We start from the raw sequence: 22616 nt of genomic DNA, 5'->3' as shown, positions 1-22616 counted from the left end.
AGCTAATTTTGTGCAAATTGCAAATCAACCCCGATAAAAAAAAAATTACGAATGCACCTGGAAGTAGTAAAAACTTCTATATCTATTTTCCTTCTGTCAGACCTGGCTAGGAGATTCAGCGGTGAGGCGTTCGGAATAAGTTGAACGGGGATCGATTGGTCAGGTCTGGGTAAAGGGAAATGGAAGTCCGCAGACGGGGATAAGAGATTGAAATCCGAATGTGGAACTTTTTTGTTTTTGTCTGTGAGGAAATACTTTTAGGGAAATGTCTCCTCGGACCTTTTGTGTGTGTTACCTTTCATGTGCAAACCATTAACTGAACAAAGAACTAGCAGATTCCCATCAGACCTGTTTATTGATTTGATCAGATGAGCAGCCTCAGTCAGTGCAGTGAACAGACCGACAACAGCAACAGCCTCCATTCCAGAGTTGGTGAGTGACAGTAATGAACATATCATGCAGATAAACAATATTTTCGCAGTCGTTTTTTAAGTGCAAATTCTTAACGACTCGATTTTAACTCAGTATTGTTAAATCCACTAGACGCAAACCTTACCTTATGAACGTCCTCATAATTTTACAGTTTTTGCATCAATCATGTTTAATGAACATATCTTGTCTTTTATTGTCTTATGCCTTTAAAGCGTTTTAGTTTATGCGTTCAAGCTACTGAACGGAACCTGATTTTTCAGTCTGCAGGCGAGACGGGGTGTAATGTTACATGCTATTATGATCAGTTTAATTAAAATATATGATGTTTCTTACAACTATTAACATGAAACAGCCTTTATCATTGCTATAGGTTAGTGTTTGCAGTGTGCAGTGTAAACGGCGTTATTCAAGGCAATGCAATGACGTATCATTGGTTCCTCTAGCAGTGGCTTTATACAGTAGCGTGTATCGTTGATATATTCGATTATTCATAATATCACAAGCAAATGCAGAACTACATGGTCAGGGCTTTCGTTTTGTTTGACTGTTTAAATGCAGACGGAATCATATATTGCTGTCTCATGCCCTGCCCGTGTCTTCCTTTGTTTGGGTTGTTGTTGTTGTTTCAGCCTCTCCTCAGCCCAAGACTGCAGCACTACAGCATGTAGACAGCGGTGCTTTCTCCTTGAGCTTTTGCAAATGAAAATGGAGGACGTGTCTCTGTCCAGTATGGACAACAGTAAGATGGAGGTGAGTGGGTACGCCTTTGTTTTCCGTATGTTATATTCTGCTTAATTAGATCTGTGTTGAATAAACAAACACATGTGGGTGTTTCACCTCTGGGTCGTGAAGCCTGTCCCATGGAATACATTTTACACACATTTTCATTGGTATTCCCAGAAGATGTGTCTAGTGAGCGCATTGCGAATGTGATGTGTACCCTTCTGAAGGTTACAGTGTGTTTCAAGCGTGTTTATACATGCATGTGTTGTGCCTTCTTCCACAGGGCTTTGCTCAGGAGATCCTGTCTGACCTGGTGGAGGACGCCTGTTTGGGGCTTTGTTTTGAAGTTCACAGGGCTGTCAAACAGGGATACTTTTTTCTAGATGATACAGACCAGGAGAGTATGAAGGACTTTGGTGAGAGTCTGACGTGTTCCTTAAATACGACATTGAATTTGCATTCTGGGACTTAAAGGGTTAGTTCACCCAAAAATGAAAATTAGCCCATAAATTACTCGCCCTCAGACATCCTAGGTGTATATGACTTTCTTCTTTCAGACGAATCCAGTCGGAGTTATATAAATCATAAATCATTATATAAATAAAAGATCTTTCAAGCTGTTTGATGGCAGTCAGTGGGTGTTGCATGCATCAGTCCAAAAGCTGTTAAATAAAAAGCGCCCATCTATAAAAAGTGTCTCTCACGGCTCCGAGGGGTGAACAACGTCCTCCTGTAGTGAATCAATGCGTTTTTGAAAGAAAAATATCCATATTCAAAACGTAATAATCTCTTTAATGAACTTGCGCTCACTGTTGTAAATGAAAGCAGCTCTGGGCGGATGACGTTTGAGTTCGGCTTTGCTCATGCGCCTCTCAGAAGTGACGCACGTGGAAGCGCAGGGGAGAGATCAAAACAAAACAACGGTCACTGATTGGAAGTAAAAAACGAGGATTTGTAAAGAAGAATGTCGGAGGATTTCAATATAAGCCAAGAGGAGACTGGATATCCTTTGCTAAAGTAAGGAAACTTTGCTTCGATTGCTCCGGGTTAACAAACGTTGGTCTTGACGAGACTCACCGGCGCATGTGCAACGCTGACCTCATACGTCATGCTCCCGGAGCTGCTTCCGTGTACAACTGTTGTCGCAAGCTACATTAAAGTGATTATTATGGATATTTTTCTTACAGAAACACAACTGAAACAAAAGCTATTAGTGTTAACACAAAGACACAATAATAGTCCATCTATTATAAGCACTTTGCTTGAGCTCTTTAAATCAGGATGGATTCTGTCAAATTTTTAGCATTCATCAGCTGGAAAAAACATTTTTTGATAGTCATTTCAACAATAGCGTTCCTCTGTGATGTTATCAGGGCTTGACATTAACTTTTTTGCTCACTAGCCAATGTGGCTAGTGGATTTCCAAAGTTACTAGCCACACAGCATTTTTACTAGCCACATTTTTGTTGTTGTGAATATACTCTCATATCATATACCAGCCATTCTCGACCTGACTTCCACTTTTCGTTGAAAAGTCTTTTGTTTTTCTTTGTCTCTTCTTCCTTTTTGGTTTCATCGCCAGGTTTTCTCTTGTGTGTTGTCTTCTCACTGGGTTTTGTTACACCTTTTATGTGTCACCACATAGCTCCACCGGCGTCCAAAGACGTAACTCCAGCAGGGCAGCTAGCTGTCTCTTCGTTTCTGTCACTGGCGTGCAAGCGCAAAGCAACACCGTGTGCATTAGTGATGCGCGGGTCGTCTCATGGGGCGGGTCATTAGAAACAAAACAAAAAAAATCCATATATGTTGTAGTGTTGGGCGATATGGTCATTTTTCAAATCAGATCAGATCGACGATAGCTACACGATATTATCGTGCATAGGTGGAGCAAGAGAGAGACTCTTTGTTCTTGTCATAGCATAACTATTTGGTGTTTTAAACCGCGCAGGTGCCTGAGAGAGAGCCTATGGAATCACCAATAATCAAGAAAATATACTTTCAAACATACCGATAAACTAATGTTAAATATAAAATACTGTATTTAAAACAGCTAGTTCATATGTCATATCATGCGTCCTGTGACAAATTTGCCGCATCTGCGCACGGTATCAGTCTAAATGTTCTGCAAAATCAGTCAAAAAGTCCAACAGTTTAACACTAATATTGGACATAAACGAACACGTTAAATATAAAGTATTGAAAACAGGTAAGTTCATATATTTGGAGTAAAGTTGAATTGAACTGATGCATCAGTCATACATGCTCCGGACCGCGTGCCTCATGACGAGCCCGACGCACCGCCACAGACACAAGGAGGAGATGCATTCTGATTCTAACATAACTGTGCCATAAACTCAGTTAGTGAGGGCTCGTTTAAAATATTGTATTGCACATATATAGGCCGTTCAGATTACTTGTTAAAGTGCAATGAAATACCTGTAATACTCATGGGAGTTGTAGTTTCAGATGCCTTTTAAAAACACTACAAATATTCAACCCGCCAAAGTGGCTTGTTGGAGTCACTGTGTTACCCGCCACGAGTAAAATCCACCCGCATTTGGCGAGTTGGCGGGTGTTAATGTCAAGCCCTGGATGTTATCATTAGGGTTGTAGTGTGGACCTTACTATGCTTATTTTATCCTGGGTGTAAACTGAAATTTAAAGACTAAAATTAGTTTTGATTTTGTAATGTAAATGGGATTATTTCACTTTCACTGATAGGAGTAGAGTTTAAGATGTTAATACATTTTTATAATGACTTTAAAGCACTATAACTTTAAGGTGTGATCACAGCAAAATTTTACAGGTAAAAATGTCAATTGTCTAATGTCATTAGTGTAGAGATGTATGAATCACAGCTCACACAGAGGTCACTTTCAACGCTGCTCTTTTCATCAAATGAGTGAATTGAATCTGCGCTGGCAGAGTGCATTTACACTTACTGTTGCGCATCTGAGTTGATTTTGATGTTGGTGATGCACACCTGTAAACTATAACCAAGTCTGCCTCAAAAAGGCTAAATGTGTACATGGTATGTGTCTTTGTGGGTTGTGTGGGCACTGAAAGCAGAGAGAATATGTATCTCATTACTGCTCACCTTCATACAAAAATAAACTCCTGTGTTCTTTAAAACATTTATAGTACATAGACGCAAGTGCTGTTATGTATTTGTGAACAAAACCAAAGGTTAAAAAAAAAAACTGGAAGTATACAACTGAGACAAGCAGTTCTACAAATTTTGCCACCTTCTCCAGTGTTGCTGTTGTTCCCTCGCAACAGGGGTAAACAAATGGCACTTTAATAGCGCAAAAGTACCGTTGTTCGAAATCAGAAATACAGTGTGAACACAATCCAGCAGGATCAGGGAGACCAAATGTAAAAGCACTTTCAAGCTCTAAAAAAACAACCTTCATTACATTTGCATTATAATCCAAGATGTCTGAAGTTATACAACCAAAGTCGTTTTAAGGAAAATTAGTTCAGTATTTGTAAAAGCAACTATTTTGGGTATGCTAGACCAGCTCCTGTCTACTTGAATGTGTATGTACAGGACCAAGTGCAAGTACTTTCTCCTGTTCATTGGAATATGAGAGAACCATCTTGGTATATGCAGCTTTTTAGAAGAAGCCACCTTTAACCCCAAACTCTTGTTTCCCACTGTTTTTTGTAGAAATCGTGGACCAGCCTGGAGTAGACATTTTTGGGCAAGTGTACAACCAGTGGAAAAGCAAAGAGTGTGTGTGTCCCAACTGCAGCCGGAGCATTGCTGCCTCACGATTTGCTCCTCACCTGGAGAAATGCCTTGGCATGGGCCGCAACAGCAGTCGCATTGCCAACCGCAGGTATTATGACTGAACGTTCCCAGAAGAATAATGTTATATAGATGTCACGTGAACTCGAGGCTTGAGGTCGACCGATATGGGTTTTTCACTGGCCGATGCCGATATTTAGAAATCAGGGCAGCTGATGGCCGATATATGATGCTGATTTTTTTGGCCAGTATGTTTGGCCGATTTTCTTCTTCTTTTTTTCTTTTCATTCATCTCATAAGTGAGTTTGAGCAAATTATTATTGCAGGGTACAAGATAGTAATATAGTAGTAGGCCAATTTAGAGTTATATTACATGGCTCAAAACTTAAGCACCTTCTCAAAAAAGTTCTGAAGCACGCTTTTTGTTAGTTTACTGTTGGAGTGGATATATAGCAGTTTCTATGGTAATGGCTGTAATCAAATAAGCACTGCCCATAAATGCTACTTTATCGGTTATTACAGGAAAGATGAAATGAAGATGACATCGAAACTTTTCTGAAGACACTCGCGCTGCATTTTAATTCTGAAACGTGAAGCGCTCATTTTATTCAACAAAGTATAAGTGTTTTGGAAAATCTATTTGTGGCGGTTTTGATATAGTGATGAGCCATCACAAATAACTCAGTGTATGGGAAACACTGGACACTGCTATAAGTCAAATGGCCAAAGATTTCACACATATTACACAGCCTGCTGCTCCTAACTGTGTGTGCTGGCCACGAGCGACGACATCGTGGAGGATATTGTCAGACCTGCACACATATTTCATGAGGAAAGTTAACTTGCACGTTATAATCAGCCCAGAAGTTTCATCTGAATTGAACATGTTTCTACTTTCAAATGCAAATGACTTGTTGCACTTATGAATATGATAACTTTCCGGCAACAATTCTAGTAGGGTAAAACGTAATTCCGAAGCCGATTAATTTAAAAATGCCAAAAATCGACCGATTAATCGGCCGGCCAATCAATCGATCGACCTCTACTCGAGGCAAACATTCATGACAGGGTTGGTGCTTGCCTGAATGTCTGGAATCCAATCTTGATAATGTCATGTGACTGCTGTTTTGGAACATGTGATGGTAATGTGTGTGTGTATATAAATGTATATTTAGAATTGCGAGCGGCAACAACACGAACAAATCAGAAAGCGATCAAGAGGACAACGATGATGTCAATGACAATGACTGGTCTTATGGGGCAGAAAAGAAAGGTGAGTCTGTTATATATCACCTTTCTGTGCAATATTCTAGATTTAATCACTAAACCACTCAAGGGATTTCACTGCATAACTATTTATGAATGTATGCATGTTGTAATATTTTAACATTTAATATGTTGCTTTCTAGCCAAGAAGAGAAAGTCAGATAAGGTATTTTTACATTCTTTGAAACAACCTGTATACTTGGTAAGTTTGTTTTAATGTTACAGATGTTCTGTTTGCTCTTAGATGGACTTTCAGCATTTGTAGCCACAGGATCTGGTGCAAATTAGATATAGAATTAGTTTATTAAAGGAAGTAGAATTCTTACCCACAATTCCTGTCAACAAGATTGCTTTGGCTACTAGCTGTTCAGAAATTAGCTTTGTAAAAAGTGCTGGACTGTAGCATATTGTATCTGCCTCTTCCATTACTTTGTCTTTTTGATTAATTTCGTTTGCATATCCTGGCTGCAGGCTAATGTTTGATTGTTATTTTTCTGCGCAGAATCCAAATTCACCGAGAAGATCCAAATCCATGAAACATAAAAATGGTAGGTATGTTTTTTGCTTTCTTGTGTGAAATCTGTAATATTAGATTCAAGTTTAAGGGCCCCGATATACTCACAGCGAAGTTCTTTTTCATTCTTCGCTTTGAGGTTAAAAGAAGTTTGAAAAACTTGAGCAGCAGTGGTATACTGTTAGCAAACATGCCAATGCTGCCCACACTGCTGCTGATAGTGGCATTTAGATAAATATGTAAATATGTACCGCATGCTTTCCTCTCAAATATAAATGTAGACACAACAAAAATAGCAGTGATTGAGCATCTGATCATATTGACGTGAATATGTAAAAAAATTTGAATTTATTATATAGCCCTTTATACAATAGATTGAAGGAATAATTCAACCAAAAATGTATCAACCCTCAGGCCATTATATAGATGAGTTTGTCTGGAAGACATTTGGAGAAATTTAGCATTACATCAATGGGTCCTCTGCAGTGAATGGGTGCCGTCAAAATGTGAGTCCAAACAGCTGATAGAAACATCACAACAGTCAACAAGAAATCCACACGACTCCAGTCCATCCGTTAACATCTAGTGAAGCGAAAAGTGTTTGTAAGAAACAAATTCATCAAGACATTTTTTACATCAAACTTTTGCTTCTGGCTAAAATATGAGTCCTTTATCCATAATTTTGCTTTCTCCAGTGAAAAAAAATTGTTGTGTGTGAATCAAAAGAGAAATATGCACTAGGGATGCACAATATTGGATTTTTGCCAATATCCGATATGCCGATATTTTTCAACTCATTTTGGCCAATTTCCTTTTGTTTGGAAACACCACCAAGTCTCTCCTGTGCAGAAATCATAAGTGAAATCTTTTTAATTTTAACTTATTTGTTAGAATGAAATAAACAATAATGAAGGTTTTGACAGTACATTGAAGCTTTGAAAATAACTATAAATAAACTATATATCAATCACTGCATTTTTTTTTTCTCCAGAAAGTTGCAGTGTTAGCCCTAACATTTTATTTTAAGATTTAACATTTGTAGATGGTCTAAAGCAAAAGTTGTAAAAATTCTTAAATTCTTTTAGAGCTTATGATTTGTTTTAAAAAAGAAAACATATTACACGTTAATAAATAAATCAGTATATTTAATTTTTTTAATTTACAAGTGTAATGTTTTTTTTTTTTTCATGTAAGCTATAGCTTCTGATCTTTAAATCAAAACATACTCATTATTTTATGGCATCAATTACTGATTTATTTAATCAGAAACTGTCTTAATGTTATTTGTGTAGGCTATTTTACTTTAATTTAATTAGAAGTAGGCCAGCAGCGCCCCCTACAGATTAAAACTCCTACCAAACCCGGGGAGGCTGCCGCTGCACGTGCTTACTGTTTACGCTATTATAAACCAAACGCGTCATTCTGTACGTGCTTTCACAGATTAAATGCAGCGATCCAAAAGAGTGAATCTAATCATCATTCAGACAAAACTTTGCTTCAAGAATGAGCCACACTGCGGTCAGCGCCAATAGCCTTGCGGTTAGTGCGCCGACATACTGCGCTGACGGCGACCCGGGTTCGAGTCCCGGCTCGTGGTCCTTTGCCAATCCCGCTCCCCTCTTTCTTCACCAAAAACACTTTCCTGTCTACTCTACACTGTCCTTTCCAAATAAAGGCATAAAAAGCCCATAAATAAATCTTTAAAAAAAAAAAGAACAAAAAAGATTGAGCCACACTGCTAAAGTGATCTAATCACTAGCACACCCAGAGCATATGTGAGTTAATGTATACGTCTTATCGGCAAGACATATTGGCACAATTTCTCATAACTGGCCGATGCCGATATTTACATTTAAAGCCACTATCGGCCGATTCCGATATCAGTCCGATAATATCATGCATCCCTAATATGCACAGATCAAGTACCATTTACAACTAAAAACAGTTCTAAACAAAAATATCAGTGGGTTTTGATTTGAGAGGACAACTGGGGATGGATTTTTCACTGGAAGAAGTTATGAACTTTTGAATTATTATGAATTTTCTTTGGTGAGCTATTCCAAAAAAGCGAGAAGCTTTACTGTGTCAGTGTTGTTTACAATTTCTTCAATTTCTGCTATAAAGCAGCTCTCCAGTCTGTTCATGTATTTACTCACTTCTAACCTCGACAGACTGAACAGAAGAAACGAACCAGAGAAAACTTCCACATCAAAGAAGGCGGAGCCGCAGAGTGCACCTACTCATTATGTAATCGTCACGGACCAATGGTAGTTTGAAGGCATTTACCAGCCTGAGCAAACTTTTCCAGAAAGTTGGCTTTGGCAAGTCAACTGATTTTGTTCGAAATGACGTCACAACAGTGCGTTCTTCAATTTCGCTTGAAGTATATGGGGCCTTTAGGGGCTATTCATACAGAGTGTGTTTTTGCATTGAAAAATGTGACGTGGGGAATGGGGGAAACGCAAAGACACTTTTCTTTTGCTCAATTATCGAATATCCATCTAGTGCATGTTTACAAAGGAAAACAATAGAAATGCAGTGCAGTGGAATGCAAAAACACAATCCGTGTGAACGGCCCCTTAAGTTGCATTCAGCAAGTTCGAGGTCCATTTTAAATGCTTTACTTGCCAGTTAAAAATATTGTAAGCGATAATGTATGCTAACAGTCAACCGTCTTTGAGACTTTTAAAGTTGACAATAATTTAAGACATTTTAATTAACTGTCTGGTGAATGGTTTTCTTGAAGCTTTGCTGGGTCCTAAGAGACGTGTGGAGAACCAGGACAGTTTGTGCGTGTTGTTAAGAGAGGAGACATTCTCTCAATAACACTGTGGGTGTCAGGAGTCACTCACTACCCACAGTGCCACACTGTTCACCTTCTCACAGGACTGTGTGACCTAAATTATGCTGATCAGTGGAGGAGATGTGGACTAATTCCTCTGTCATTCAGTTTACATAATATTTTTTCCATTTTCATCTTCAGAATTTTTTGCACAATCTCTCATATCCTGCTCGTGCAGCTTTGATGGCTGGTCTCTCAAAAACAACACATCTAGAATAGAGGAACTTGCACGATTCTCTCAGGGAGGAAGTTAGAACTCATATCGGCAGACAGACGCTGGGCCAGTTGAGCTCTCCCATCACTAAGGTGCAGGATTCTTTCTAAATGAAAACGAAATGAAATTCTCATTCTGGGAGGATTTTACAGCAGTTAATAATAAAATCGTTAAAGATTTAATAGTAAAAAAATTAAGATCATAAATCAGTGTGAACAGTTTCCCATCAGGTAATTACTACACGGTTTCTTATTACATTGTTTTGGAGAATCATGATCCAGTAGAGTATTTTCTTTTCTCTGTAGTTCAATAGCCAAAGTGTGGTACAGTTGTACTGTATTATGTCACTAGTTCTATAGCACATTATCATACTACATTTTTTATTTTCAGTAGTAAGTTATTGGTTACAAAGAGAGGAAAGACAGTTTGGCATAGACCTCCAAAAATAATTAAGGCTTTATCATTGTAATTTTTTATTATTTTGTATTAGATGTTTACAGTGTAAGGTGTCCTGTGCGGTCTCACTTTGTGACTATGTATATTTGACTAGGTGAAAGATGCTGCTATCCTGGCCGTGAGCCATATGCTTATGGGCATGTCATCAATGTAATAAAAGATCAGAACTCATATTCATGTGTGTGCTGAAATATTTATTTCAGAAATGTGAAGGCTTGAGGCTTTGGCTTCTTTTGGAACTATTTTTGTTGGTCGATAGGAATATATATTTAACCGTACACATTTTGTCAGTAAGTTCTAATTCTCAAAACTGATTGTATGAGCTACCATTCCAAGACCCCTGATATTTAATACAAGAGTAGGGCAATTGTAGGAGAAATGCAATATGTCCAACAATGGCAACATTGCAGATGTCGAATATCCGTAATTCATTACTATTACTCGTATGCATTTGTTTTAGAATGTACTTTTTATCAGCCACAAAAGCCTTTATGTAATGTAGTACCTACTCTGTCTGTGATTTCCAACGCAGTGTGAAACTTTTCACTGTTCAAAAGGAACAGTGAAAACTTATATTTGGAAAAGCATTGCTTTTGAGTAAATAGAGTAGTACAGATACCCTTAGGAAAAAATGTGTTTGTTTTTTCCAGTCCCAAAATATATAATAACCACTAAAAATGAGGAAAACTTAACTTAATTTCTTAAAAAATAAATAAACAATATTTCTTGACAATACATGATTACTTGATCCATGTGCGAATATTTTTGATGATGTTTTGAGTAACATTTGAGTAAGTACAGACTGAAATAAATGGTAGAACACCTATGTTTATTTAACCACTTTTTGCCAAAAAAAAAAAAAATCATGTAATTTATTTCTGCATAATTTTGCCTGCAGTAAAGCCAGAAGAACAATAAACGCACAAGAACAAACATTTTTTTGTAAAATAATTATTTGAAACCGTTTGCCGTTATTTTAAAATAAGCACACATTTACACTTGTTCATATCCCTAAATATTCAAAAAAAAAAAAAAAAAAAAAAAAAAAAAAAAAAGGTCTTCTTTGTATACTAAATTAAACCGTTTTCGAGTATAAAAGACATAAGCTGTCGCCTAGTTAGAGGATTTTAGGGAAAGTTATTTGGCAACCCAGGGGAGGAGATCTGAGAAGCCACACACACTATAACTGTAGACATTGGTCATGACTCTTAAAATGTTGTTGAGAGGCAACCATTAAGATAAATGGGTGTTTGACATGCTTTTAGAGGAAGAGATGGCACATTTAACGGACATCGATCGACACTTAGCGACAGAAGAATATATAGATATTTGAACGCGATGCGTAAACGCGGAACTTTAACATTTTTTTGAGTGACTCAGTAAAGATTTTGGATTTGTTTCTTAATTATTATCGAGGGAAAAAAATAATATAAAATGGCTTCTAGATCGGGTTTATCAGGTTTCCCCGTTAACCCCAGTACCCCAATAAACCCCAGCATGAACCCCATGAACTCTGGTCACAGCAGCGCCATGAGAATGTCAGCAATGCCGCAGAATTCACCCTTCAGAGTGATGGGCAGCACCCCGAACCAGTACCACCAAGTAAGTCTCGGGACCACTCTTTATATGTTCTTTATTGTTAGCTTCAATTCCCTTCTGCCAAATATAGGAAGTGTCACTGCATTAGCAACAATGACGATGTAATAGCACATTTATGTAAATAAACATTGCTATAAAATACAAGGATGCTTTTTTTTACAGAAATAAAAAGAGAAAAGACTGAAATTTTGAATTAATTCTTTTTAAAAGCACTGTATAGTGAGGTCCTCGAAGAACAAACATCTAAGTACTTCCGCGTTTTGAGTCCCACCATGAACACGCGTGCTTAACTTTGAATATGTTACCTGCAAACTATCGGTTCAGCCACTAACAAAAAGTGCCGTGGTAATGCTATTCCATTTTGTAATATGCAGTGGTGATACGATTATCTTTGGACTGGACATATAGCTACCATTGTAAAACCAATGCCAATGTAATACCATATAATAGTATTTTCTGCGCCGTTGAGTACCACGCAATCGCCGTGTATATGAGTATCATTAACGTTACCTAATTATCCCATTAACTTATACAGTTAAAAACCATCTGATATCCTCACTGTACCATGTTACCATGGTAACACTTTACAACAAGTTTCTATTACTTAACAACTAAAAAATCAACAAAAGAGCAATACATTTCTTACAGTATTAATCTTTGTTAACATTTGTAAATTCTATAAAAACTCTCTTCATTGTTAGTTCATGTTAGCACAGGTTTTACAGATACAACATTCGATTCTAATAATGTATAAGAGGCCTAGCCCATACATGAAAATGTTGACATCATTTTTTTTTTCACCTTCCACTTGTTCCAAACATGTATGAGTTTCCTTTTTCTGTTGAACACAAAAGAAGATATTTTGAAGAATGATGGTAATCAAACAGGTGACGGTAGCTACTGACTTCCATAAAAATTTTTATTAAAGGAGTCATCGGATGCCCATTTTACACAAGTTGATATGATTCTTTAGGGACTTAATGAAAAGTCTGTAACATAGTTTGGTTAAAATTTCTCAATGGTCAAAAATCCTGTCAAAAACAGCTCTTTTCAGAGCAAGCTGTTTTGTAGCATTTTCATTGAAATTTTAATGAGCTCTGCTGACCCCGCCCCTCTCTTCCATGCCGGTCTCAGAGGGACTGTTTACTTTAGCCACATTCATCGTGAAACTTGCTAATTAGCACATTATTAGGAAAGGCGATTTACAAAGATAAAAACCTTATACTCACTTTTCTGTAGTCGAAGCTGGACCACAAATGATTCGCACGAAGATAGACGCATTTAGGTAGATCAGGAGTGCATTCCCTTCAGAAACAAAAGTAATCCACTGCGTCTTCAGCGACTCAGATGTCGGGAGTAAATGACGACTGCTATGTTCATTATTACATCCAACAACAAAACACCTAAATCGCTTAGGAGACATTCTTGTCTACATCTGCTCCGGCTGTGAAACAATGGCGGACTGATGACAGTCACTCATGTCACCGTGTGTCACTCCCGTATAATCGAAAATGGGCAAAGAGGTGGGAGCTGGTTGTTGAAGCCACGCCCACCTAGCTCGACGGCAGTGTCAGCAACAGCAATCCACCTGTTACTTAAATGGCCGCGCCCTTAATTATGCAGAACTTTAAGGCTTAATATAATTTAAACGGCTGAGTTATAAAAAAATTCCACCTCACAGTTTTCATGAAAGGCAAAATTATCTATATAGACCAAAACCACTTTTTTTTTGTGGCTGTATGTATATATATTTTTTTGTTGTGTAGTTTTGCATTTTAACAAGTTGGTTTTTTTTAGATTTTTCGATCAGTCGATAAATTGCAGTTTTAGTCACTTCCGTGTTGGTTTCACGAGAGAGACCGGAAGGTTGCCGCTTGGCTAAAACACTACTGTCAATCAAACTTTCATGGGAGGGGCCTGTCTGTGTGATGTCACAAAGACAGGCATCTGAGATGGGCTCGATTTGAGAAAGGGGTAAAGATTTTAGTAGATTAAAAAAAAACTTTTTGGATTTTTATCATTATAGGGTGGTTGTGTACACACACTGCCAACACACATTTCAGTTCAAACAACTTGTAAAAGTGCATGGAGCATCCGCTGACACCTTTAAGTCAGTGGCTACCGTCAGCATTCTTCAGAATGTCTTCTTTTGTGCTAAACAAAAGAAAGAAGTTACAGGTTTGAAACAACTTGATGGTGAGTAAATGGCAGAATTTTCATTTTTTAGGGGAACTATCCCTTCAGTAAATTATGAAATTAACATTAACTAAGATTAATAAGTGCTTTGGAAGTATTTTTTTTTTTGTAAGTTCTTTCTTGTTAACTAATGTTACCAAATGTTAAAAATGGAACATTGCAAAATGATACCGTATTTGTCATGCTTAACCTATAATGACAGTCTGCTATTTGTTAGTGTCACAATAATAATCCTCAAATCCTACAGTCATACGCACATCGCTCGAGTATGTCACCCAGCCGAGGAATGCCAATGGGGGGCATGGGGTCTATGGGTTCCCCACTGCCAGGTCCGTCTTATAGTGGAGCCATGCCCATGCGACCCGGGATGCCTCAAGCTGCGATGGACCCTGCCCGGAAGAGACTCCTTCAGCAGCAACAGCAGCAGCCTGGGGGTCTTATGGGTCCAAGAAGGGGGTTAGTACATTTTGTATCAATATTGGTGCATGTATGACCACAAATTTAAAGTTACAGTATCGTTCATATCACTTCAAAGTTCCCACTGAAGTCTGGGTTATGAGGCTTTATAAACAAAGGAAGGTTTTAGTTTTGGAGCCCTAAGTAAAGTTTGTATTAGATGATGTTAATAATGTGGCATAAAGTGGTCTGGTTCTACTATAGAGCAGGATGTCAAGTATGATATTCAATCTAAGAAAAGCTTCAGAAGCATAAGAAGAATATGATTCTGCATACATGACAGTAATTGTCCAATACTGAACCCAAAAAGTGTCATCTGCCAGCGGTTAGGCATTTGTCTCTGAAGAATAAAGACTTCTTTGTCCTTCTAACTGAGAGACTCATTTGTTTCATTTTGCCAAAGAAGCATAGCATAGCTGTAAATTAAAAAAAATGGTTTAAAGATGTCTCATGATATTAGCAAAAAGACTAAGCCACAGGGCAGATTAATTTGATATTATTGATGATTGCTGATGCATTTTGAATACCCCAGAATGGAAATGTGTTAGTTGCTCACCCTCGCGACGTTCCAATCCTGTATGACTTTCTTTATTCTGTCAGACATAAAAGAAAATGTTTTGAGAAATGTCCCAATGTGGTCACCAAAACTGTTTGGTTGCCCATATTCTTCAGAATATCAAATTTTGTATTCTCCAGAAATAGTCATAAAGGTTTGTAAAGACATGAAGGTGAGGAAAGGATCACAGAATACTTATTTCTGGCTAAATTATCTCCTTAACCATAAATATTAAATTTGGGCATTTGCAATACACACATGAACAATTTACACCTCAAATTAGTATCTAGTTGAAGAGAGGTGTGCTATTGTTGATCCAAGCAATTAGATGATTTTTGGTTTTGAATGATAAAACAAGTGAAATTTCCACAGATATAAGGAATGTCTTGAAAAACAAATTGACTTTAATAGGAATCCATGCGATCAGGAGTTTCGCACAAGGCCAAAGAAGTTTCCCACCAGATTTTGTTCATGTTCAAGTTGGTCTCGCAAAATCTCTGTACCAACAGAAAAATACTTGTTTTGAAAGTGACATTTGTGAAAAGTGACGTGCATCACTACTCTATTGACATTGGACAATTGACCTTTTTTGTCAACTGAAATTTTGCTAATGTGACCACACCTTTACAATTATGGGTGGACCTGAGGATCAATTGTTTTCCTTTTTAATGTACTTTAATGGGTTATAAGCAGGCCCAGATGGAATTGGTTAAAATTTGTATTTATTTTTTGGTAGGCAGAATTGGTTTAAACAGTAAAACTCTCTTATTTATAGCAACAAAACTACTGATTTAGACAAAAAAAATGTAATAAAATATTTCTGCTAAGAATAATTGACCATTTGAAGGAAAGATGCAGATTTTCCAACTTTTTTTTTCAGTACTTGAAATAATGTTTTAACATATGTTGTTGTTGAGTCATGTTTCTTACACATCTGCTCTACGTTTTCAGGGTGAAGAGGCGTAAGATGGCTGACAAAGTCCTCCCACAACGGGTGAGTTTAACCAGAATAGAATAAGTCTGTTTTTTTGTGATGCTGAAGTACATAGTTTTTCATGATTTTGGTGTTTTTCAGATCAGGGATCTGGTCCCAGAGTCTCAGGCTTATATGGACCTTCTGGCCTTTGAGAGAAAGCTGGACCAGACAATTGCTCGCAAACGAATGGAGATACAAGAGGCCATCAAAAAACCCATCACGGTATATGCAATGTGAATTGCAAACCTGTATGGTTTTCATTCTTCCGTGGAACACAAATAAAGATAATTTTTATGACCAATGACTTATGTCTTTTACCACTCAAATTTTTATAGGAAAAGTAAAAATCTATTTTTTATTTCAATAAATATTATTTATTACCTCTGTGCTCTTTGTTCTACTCTTCCAGCAAAAACGCAAACTGAGGATTTATATTTCTAACACCTATACGCCTGGCAAGCCAGAAGGGGAGGAGGCTGAAAAAGTGGCATCCTGGGAACTTCGAGTGGAAGGCAAACTCCTGGAGGATGTACGTAATGAGTTTGATTATGTGTTTGCTTATTTGCATGTGTGTAACAAGGTGAGGGTCACATAGTAAAGAACTCCATTTACAGTGTTTCACGGCTAGTAACAGCTTTAGATAAAGCTGATTGTCGCCCCTATGCTTAATGCTTTTTATTTGGCAGTCTTGAGTCTCTTGGCCTGTTGGCCCACTTAACTGCACTGGCTCATGTCCTCTGCTCACTCCTTCAAACCAGATGTGCTCTAAGCTGTTCCATGTTCCCAAACTCTGAGGAAAAGGAATTGAAACGTTGGCCCATTTCATGAAATTAGTCCAAAAAATGTCTAAGCATATATTTGCCAGCTGAAGACCACTGGCTGTGCTGCTGCCGCATGAAAAGAGGAAACAATTCTTTCTTTTTCTTCACTTTCTTTTGCCTCAGTGGTCATATGTTGAGTGGTACTGCAAAGGGAGGGACAGGCAAGGCATTGCGCAAGCACCTACTGGTGCAATAGCTGTTTGCTGCTTCTAAAATAACTCCCACCAGTGCGGTCAGCTCCTAACAATGCAGTATCAATCAATGGCATGAACGCATTGAAAAAAGATCTTGTGTTCTCTTTCCCCTTTTCCCTACTTATTTATCTGTATCTTTGTCTTTATCCTTAGCCTGGAAAACAGAAACGAAAGTTTTCATCATTCTTTAAAAGCCTGGTTATCGAACTGGACAAAGAACTTTATGGCCCAGACAACCACTTGGTGGAGGTATGATATAGAGTTATATATCATATTTTATATATTACAAGTCTGAGTTAATATGTCCCACAATATGAGTAAATCTACTTAAATCCTCATGATCATGATGACCTCATCAAACACAACATGAAAATTCTGGCATCATTTACTCACCGTCATGTACTGTCTCACAGTAAATTCGGCCATTATTTCTCTAGTCATATCTTTTTCTGTATGTCTTAGTGGCACAGAATGCCTACAACTCAGGAGACAGATGGATTTCAGGTGAAGAGACCAGGGGATGTGAATGTGAAATGTACTCTCCTTCTCATGCTAGACCACCAGGTATATCATACACACACACACACACACATATAAAGTCTGTTGATCAGGCTTGGGGCTAAAGATGCCATCAAAATGAACACAAATGCAACCCAAATTCAAGATAAGGGCAAAAAGGCAAAAAATGCCCCTGCATAGTTATATGACATTTATTGTGATGGTCACGCTTGAAGTGAAATGTGAAATTTAATGAAAGTTGTTGATTACGGTATTACATTCTGCTCAGTTTGCAACCAAGATTTCTTTTGACATGTGTTTTGGAGCATAATCTTGAGCATTAGAACACAGTTAAAAATATCAATGCAGTGGCAAATCAGAGCTATGTAGATTAGTCACCAGTGATGATTTTCTGTTTAAGGGATTCAATAAATGTAAATTTTAACAGCTAGACAACAAACTGTATTAAAAAAAAAGTAACTTTATAAAAGTTACTTTTGCAGGCATGGACTAAAAGCCAAAAAACTAATGGGGTCTTTAGAAGAAAATCAGACTTCAGTTTGATTCATTTCCTAAGTTTGTTTGTTACAAAGTATATAGTTGCATCTCTTTAATGACATGATGAACTATCATCTTACTTCTCCTTCTACTTGACTTAGCCTCCACAGTATAAGCTGGATCCACGCCTGGCACGACTGTTGGGCGTGCACACTCAGACCAGAGCCAGTATCATGCAGGCCTTGTGGCTCTACATCAAAAACAACAAGCTGCAAGACTGCCATGAGAAAGAATACATTAACTGCAACCGATACTTCAGACAGGTACCCAAAATGTTTAGGCCTCTTAGCAAGAAATGACAAAGTTCTTCACAAAACCCAAAACTCAAAATCTCTGTTTAAAACTCTTGAGAAAAGAAAAACTCATCTGAAACCCTATATCTTAGCTTTGCATTTGGCACTGTCTGACACAACTTGCTTTCACTTGCCTCTAAGCCGTTGGTATTACCGGAACAGCTGTGCACTGGTTCACATCGTACCTAAGTGATAGATAGCAATTTGTCTTTTCCAGAAGTAGAAACTTTCCACTGCTCCTGACCTGTCAACAGAGGCATCCCCCAGGGCTCGGTTCTTTGCCCACTTCTCTTTGTAGTCTATATGCTTCCACTTAATCAGAATTCCTTGAAACCAAGGAATCAGATTACTTGTTTTCAGTTTCCCCTGTTATGCTGACACTCAAATCTGCATTAGCTCTTGTGTTACCAACTCCTAACTCACAATCATATCCATCTTTATAAACCATGGTAATTTCACTTAGGAAATTGAATTTTTTTAAATCTTTTGTAAAGAATTATATATATACCCGCTGTAGAATAGGTCATTCCAGGATGACACACAAGTTTTTAATACTAGCAGTAGATCCTCCAACATGTTCTCTCTGCCAAAACCCTTTATCTCTGAAGCATGTTTTACTAGATTGTGCTGGTTTTAACCCTATGAGAAAACTTTTTTTTAATTATCTTTTTGAACTTTTTTAGCAAAAATAAATTTGGAAAACCTAATATAATTTGTTATATATTTTTTTCTCCATGAAAATAGCCACAGAAGCTGGCATGGCGTTAAACACAAACAACCAAACAAACTTCAGAATCAGGTTTAATACTTGATGTGAGATAATTATTGCATTCCTTATGCAAAGGCAACAAAGGGATAGGTGGTTATACTCAGTGGTTATACTGAGGCATGAAACTGAACCGAACTGCTGTAATCCTGCAGATTTTTGGCTGCCCCAGGATGAGATTTTCAGATATCCCCATGAAACTTGCCAGCCTCCTTCAGCACCCTGAACCCATCGTCATCAATCATATCATCAGGTGTGTGTTTGTGGTTCCTGTTCCTGAGTAAAATTGTGTCTATTTTAAATGGGTGAATTTACCTGAATAGGGAGGGAAAAGCAACTTGTGTCCAGCATACATGTGAACTCCTTTTGGAAAACCTTGTAAGAAATACTATTGAAAAAAGTTTTTATTTGTTTAACAATTTTGGTATACAACTGTCATATAATTCCCATACCTTCATCTCATAGTTTTGATGACTATTCTAAAATGTGTAAAATTGTAAAGAATAGATTTGTAGAGTGATCTGAATGTTGTTGTTTTTTATGTCTGCTTTATTGCTGCATAATTTTGTCAGTGTGGATCCCAATGATCAGAAGAAGACTGCATGCTTTGATATCGATGTTGAGGTGGACGACCCTCTGAAGGCTCAGATGACCAGTTTCCTGTCATCCACAACTAATCAGCAGGAGATCACTGCCCTGGAGATTAAGGTGTGTGTGCGGGGACATAAAAGACACCTCATGTAAATTATTTTCCACCCATTCTGAAGTTACTTATATATAGTTTTTAACCTAAATTTTTCATTCTCCATGATCCATGAGACTATTGAATCCATCAATCAGTTGAAAACCCAGAGAGACTTCATGCTCAGCTTCAGTAACAGCCCACAGGATTTCATCCAGGACTGGCTCAAGTCTCAGAGCCGAGATCTCAAAGTACTTTCAGTTTTCCTCATTGGATTTTCTTCAGGCTTCTTTTATTTGCCATCCGCCATTAATTGATGTTTTGTCTTGGTTTATGCAGTTAATGACAGACACTGTGGGAAATCCAGAGGAGGAGAGAAGAACCGAGTTTTACCACTCACCCTGGGTCAAAGAAGCTATTGGACGCTATATATTTTCAAAGGTGAACACTTGGTATTTCTTTCCATTACAAGACACATCAGTGGTCAGTTGCATAACCTGCTTAGACTAGTCTTAAAAAGTTAGTCCTAATTTTTCACAAATAGGTAGATTGGTCCAATGTGACTGATTACCCCTTGGTTGACTGCTAGTTACACAGTCTTAACATAGTTGCTGTGTTTATGCAACTGCTATAGCATCTATAATAGTGCAATGTTTGATTTTCAGGTCCAGCAGAGGAGACAGGAATTGGAGCAGGTACTGGGAATCAGACTCACTTAAGAGGATTCAGACTTCTAATCCACAGTCACCCGAGGAATTAACTCAACAAATACAGATGAGAATGAAGCTTTCTGTTTGAAAACCAGAAAGGAACTTCATGTAGAAGTTTGGGTGCGGGCATTGTTTAGTATGTTGCTTGTCAGTTTTAGCACTTGTACTATTACACACATCTGGCCATATACATTTCAAATGGTTTTACAGTAACTGGAACTTCAGTACGTGTCTTTCTCTTTGCATTCATTTTCTGATCTTCTATTATATATTATAAAATGAGGCATCCAGTTCATGATTCAGTTTGTTGACATACTCATCTTTGCTATTATTACATCTTTTTGTATGTTTTACAGTAAGATATACAGTACTGTAGCTTGTTGGCTAAAACCCCTATAGGTAGCTGATGTAACACAACTTGTTGTTCATAAATGTTGTGTTTATAGTAGGAATTGCCAAACTCAATCAACATTTGCCATTTAGTTTTTGAAAGGTTTCCAATTTTGGCTGTTTTTACAATTGAATTGCACAGTTTTTGATTTAAGATGCAGTTACTTATAATTAAGTAGGCTAGTAATGAAAATGCAATGTTTTTCTTAAATTTTCAATATTGTGGAGTTTTCCATTTGGTCTCTCAGGAAAATATGTGCTGCACTGCATTCAAGAGCCATATTTTTGTATTTCCACCCCAGCGGGAAATCCAGCACATTTGGTTGTCCAGCTGTTTTAGTTCAGTGTACCAGACTTTCTGTCTTCATCTTGCTGGTGTGTTTACAGAATTTTTTTTTTAGCGTTGAAAGTCCGCTGATGTGGCAGAGACCATACAGCAGTGACCAAATTTGTGAAATTTAGTGCACGCAAACCATCAGCATAATCTTTTTTTTTTTTTTTCAAGTATTCAAGCCATATTTCAGCTTTGCTAATAAGTAGTTCAGTTCAATGTATACTTCTAAATTCCAAACAGCTAATGGAAAGTTTCTGTTTAAGTTGGATTTAATGTGGTCATTCATATTGGTGGAGTGATTTGTGTTTTTAATTATCAATAATGACAGCAAATTAAATTTTCCATTAAGGAAAATAGCAGGTTCAAGTTAAGCCCTATAATTTGTGAAATGCTGCTGATTACCACAGAAAATACTTTCAACTTTCAGTTCATAAAGTGGTCAAAAACAAAATGTGTTGATATTTATGTTTTTAAAATGAAATTCTAACTTTTAAATGCATTTCCAAGGAACGGGTTGAAATGATTTTGTGTTAATTGACAGTATGTCATATTTTGTTTATAGCTGAATTACTCAGACAGTATTAATGCTGATCTGAAATGCAACAAGCTCTTGTTCCTTTGATTTACTGAGCTTTTTTGTGTAAAAGCATTTAAGTTCTTACAACTTCAGTTCTTTTATATTTTTGTATCAATCAAGTGCTTACCTTTTGTACTTTTTTACTGGGAAATCAAAGTATTTTAATAAAGTTTCCATAAAGGGGAATTCACATGTGAATGTATTTTTAATATAACATATTTTTATTATATGTAATGTTCTGAAAGACTGTTAACTTCAAGGAATTTTAAATGTTATCATCACATACAATATTTAATTCAAAAGTAAGAAAACCAGGTGTGTTTCTGTCTACTAGAAGGTAGACCATTTGCTAAAGCCAAACACTGATCATGTTGATGCATGTAGCGTCTGGTTAATCTGGTAATACCTGTCTCCATTAATACCTCACCTGTTCTAGCATTCTGCATTTTAGAACTGTTTGGTTGGGGACTGTTTGTTAAAGCTATTACAATATAAACTGTATAATGGGGATTCAAGTCTTGCCTCATACTATGGCAATCTGTTTTAACATTTAATCCTTAAAACTTACTAGTATCTATTTTCACGCTACTGGTACTTATTTTTTAGATAATAATATATTTTCCATTATATACTGGTTCTTTTTCTTTAGGTATTAGTACCTTTTTAAAAGATACTAGTACATATTAAACAGATACTAGTACTTCATTAGATACTAGTACTTATTTCATTAGTGACTTCTACTGTTACTATTTAAATATTTAATATTTTCTACTCTATTGTTACTAGGATTTGTCATTCAGATATTCAGCTAT

The 22616-nt window shown here is 37.2% G+C and overlaps 2 protein-coding genes across 5 annotated transcripts; both read left to right on the top strand.

The window, feature by feature from the left end:
• Positions 1-101: 101 nt before the first annotated feature.
• LOC109049943 (ataxin-7-like protein 3) lies at positions 102-10371 on the top strand. 4 transcript variants are annotated; one of them, XM_019067608.2, is made up of 8 exons: positions 102-432; positions 1062-1182; positions 1439-1571; positions 4826-4997; positions 6082-6179; positions 6316-6374; positions 6675-6720; positions 9433-10371. In XM_019067608.2, exons 2-8 carry the CDS (start codon positions 1132-1134, stop codon positions 9510-9512), a joined length of 639 nt encoding a protein of 212 aa, XP_018923153.1. In that variant the 5' UTR covers positions 102-432; positions 1062-1131; the 3' UTR covers positions 9513-10371. The 4 variants fall into 4 exon arrangements, with proteins under 4 accessions (XP_018923153.1, XP_018923154.1, XP_018923155.1 ...); XM_019067609.2 differs by having other exon boundaries at positions 103-432; positions 6316-6338; XM_019067610.2 differs by having other exon boundaries at positions 103-432; positions 8858-10371.
• A 929-nt stretch (positions 10372-11300) lies between these two features.
• LOC109053444 (SWI/SNF-related matrix-associated actin-dependent regulator of chromatin subfamily D member 2) lies at positions 11301-22254 on the top strand. Its single transcript, XM_042735127.1, has 13 exons — positions 11301-11800; positions 14241-14449; positions 15957-15999; positions 16081-16203; positions 16391-16510; positions 17150-17245; positions 17459-17560; positions 18154-18315; positions 19267-19364; positions 19684-19819; positions 19922-20044; positions 20133-20234; positions 20459-22254. The coding sequence occupies exons 1-13, from the start codon at positions 11633-11635 to the stop codon at positions 20510-20512; spliced, it is 1536 nt and encodes a 511-aa protein (XP_042591061.1). The 5' UTR covers positions 11301-11632; the 3' UTR covers positions 20513-22254.
• Positions 22255-22616: the final 362 nt, after the last annotated feature.

Source organism: Cyprinus carpio, chromosome B12 (genome assembly GCF_018340385.1).
Source record: "Cyprinus carpio isolate SPL01 chromosome B12, ASM1834038v1, whole genome shotgun sequence".
Taxonomy (NCBI): domain Eukaryota; kingdom Metazoa; phylum Chordata; class Actinopteri; order Cypriniformes; family Cyprinidae; genus Cyprinus; species Cyprinus carpio.
Note: the sequence above shows the minus strand (reverse complement) of the source record. Positions and strands in the feature narration are given on the sequence as shown.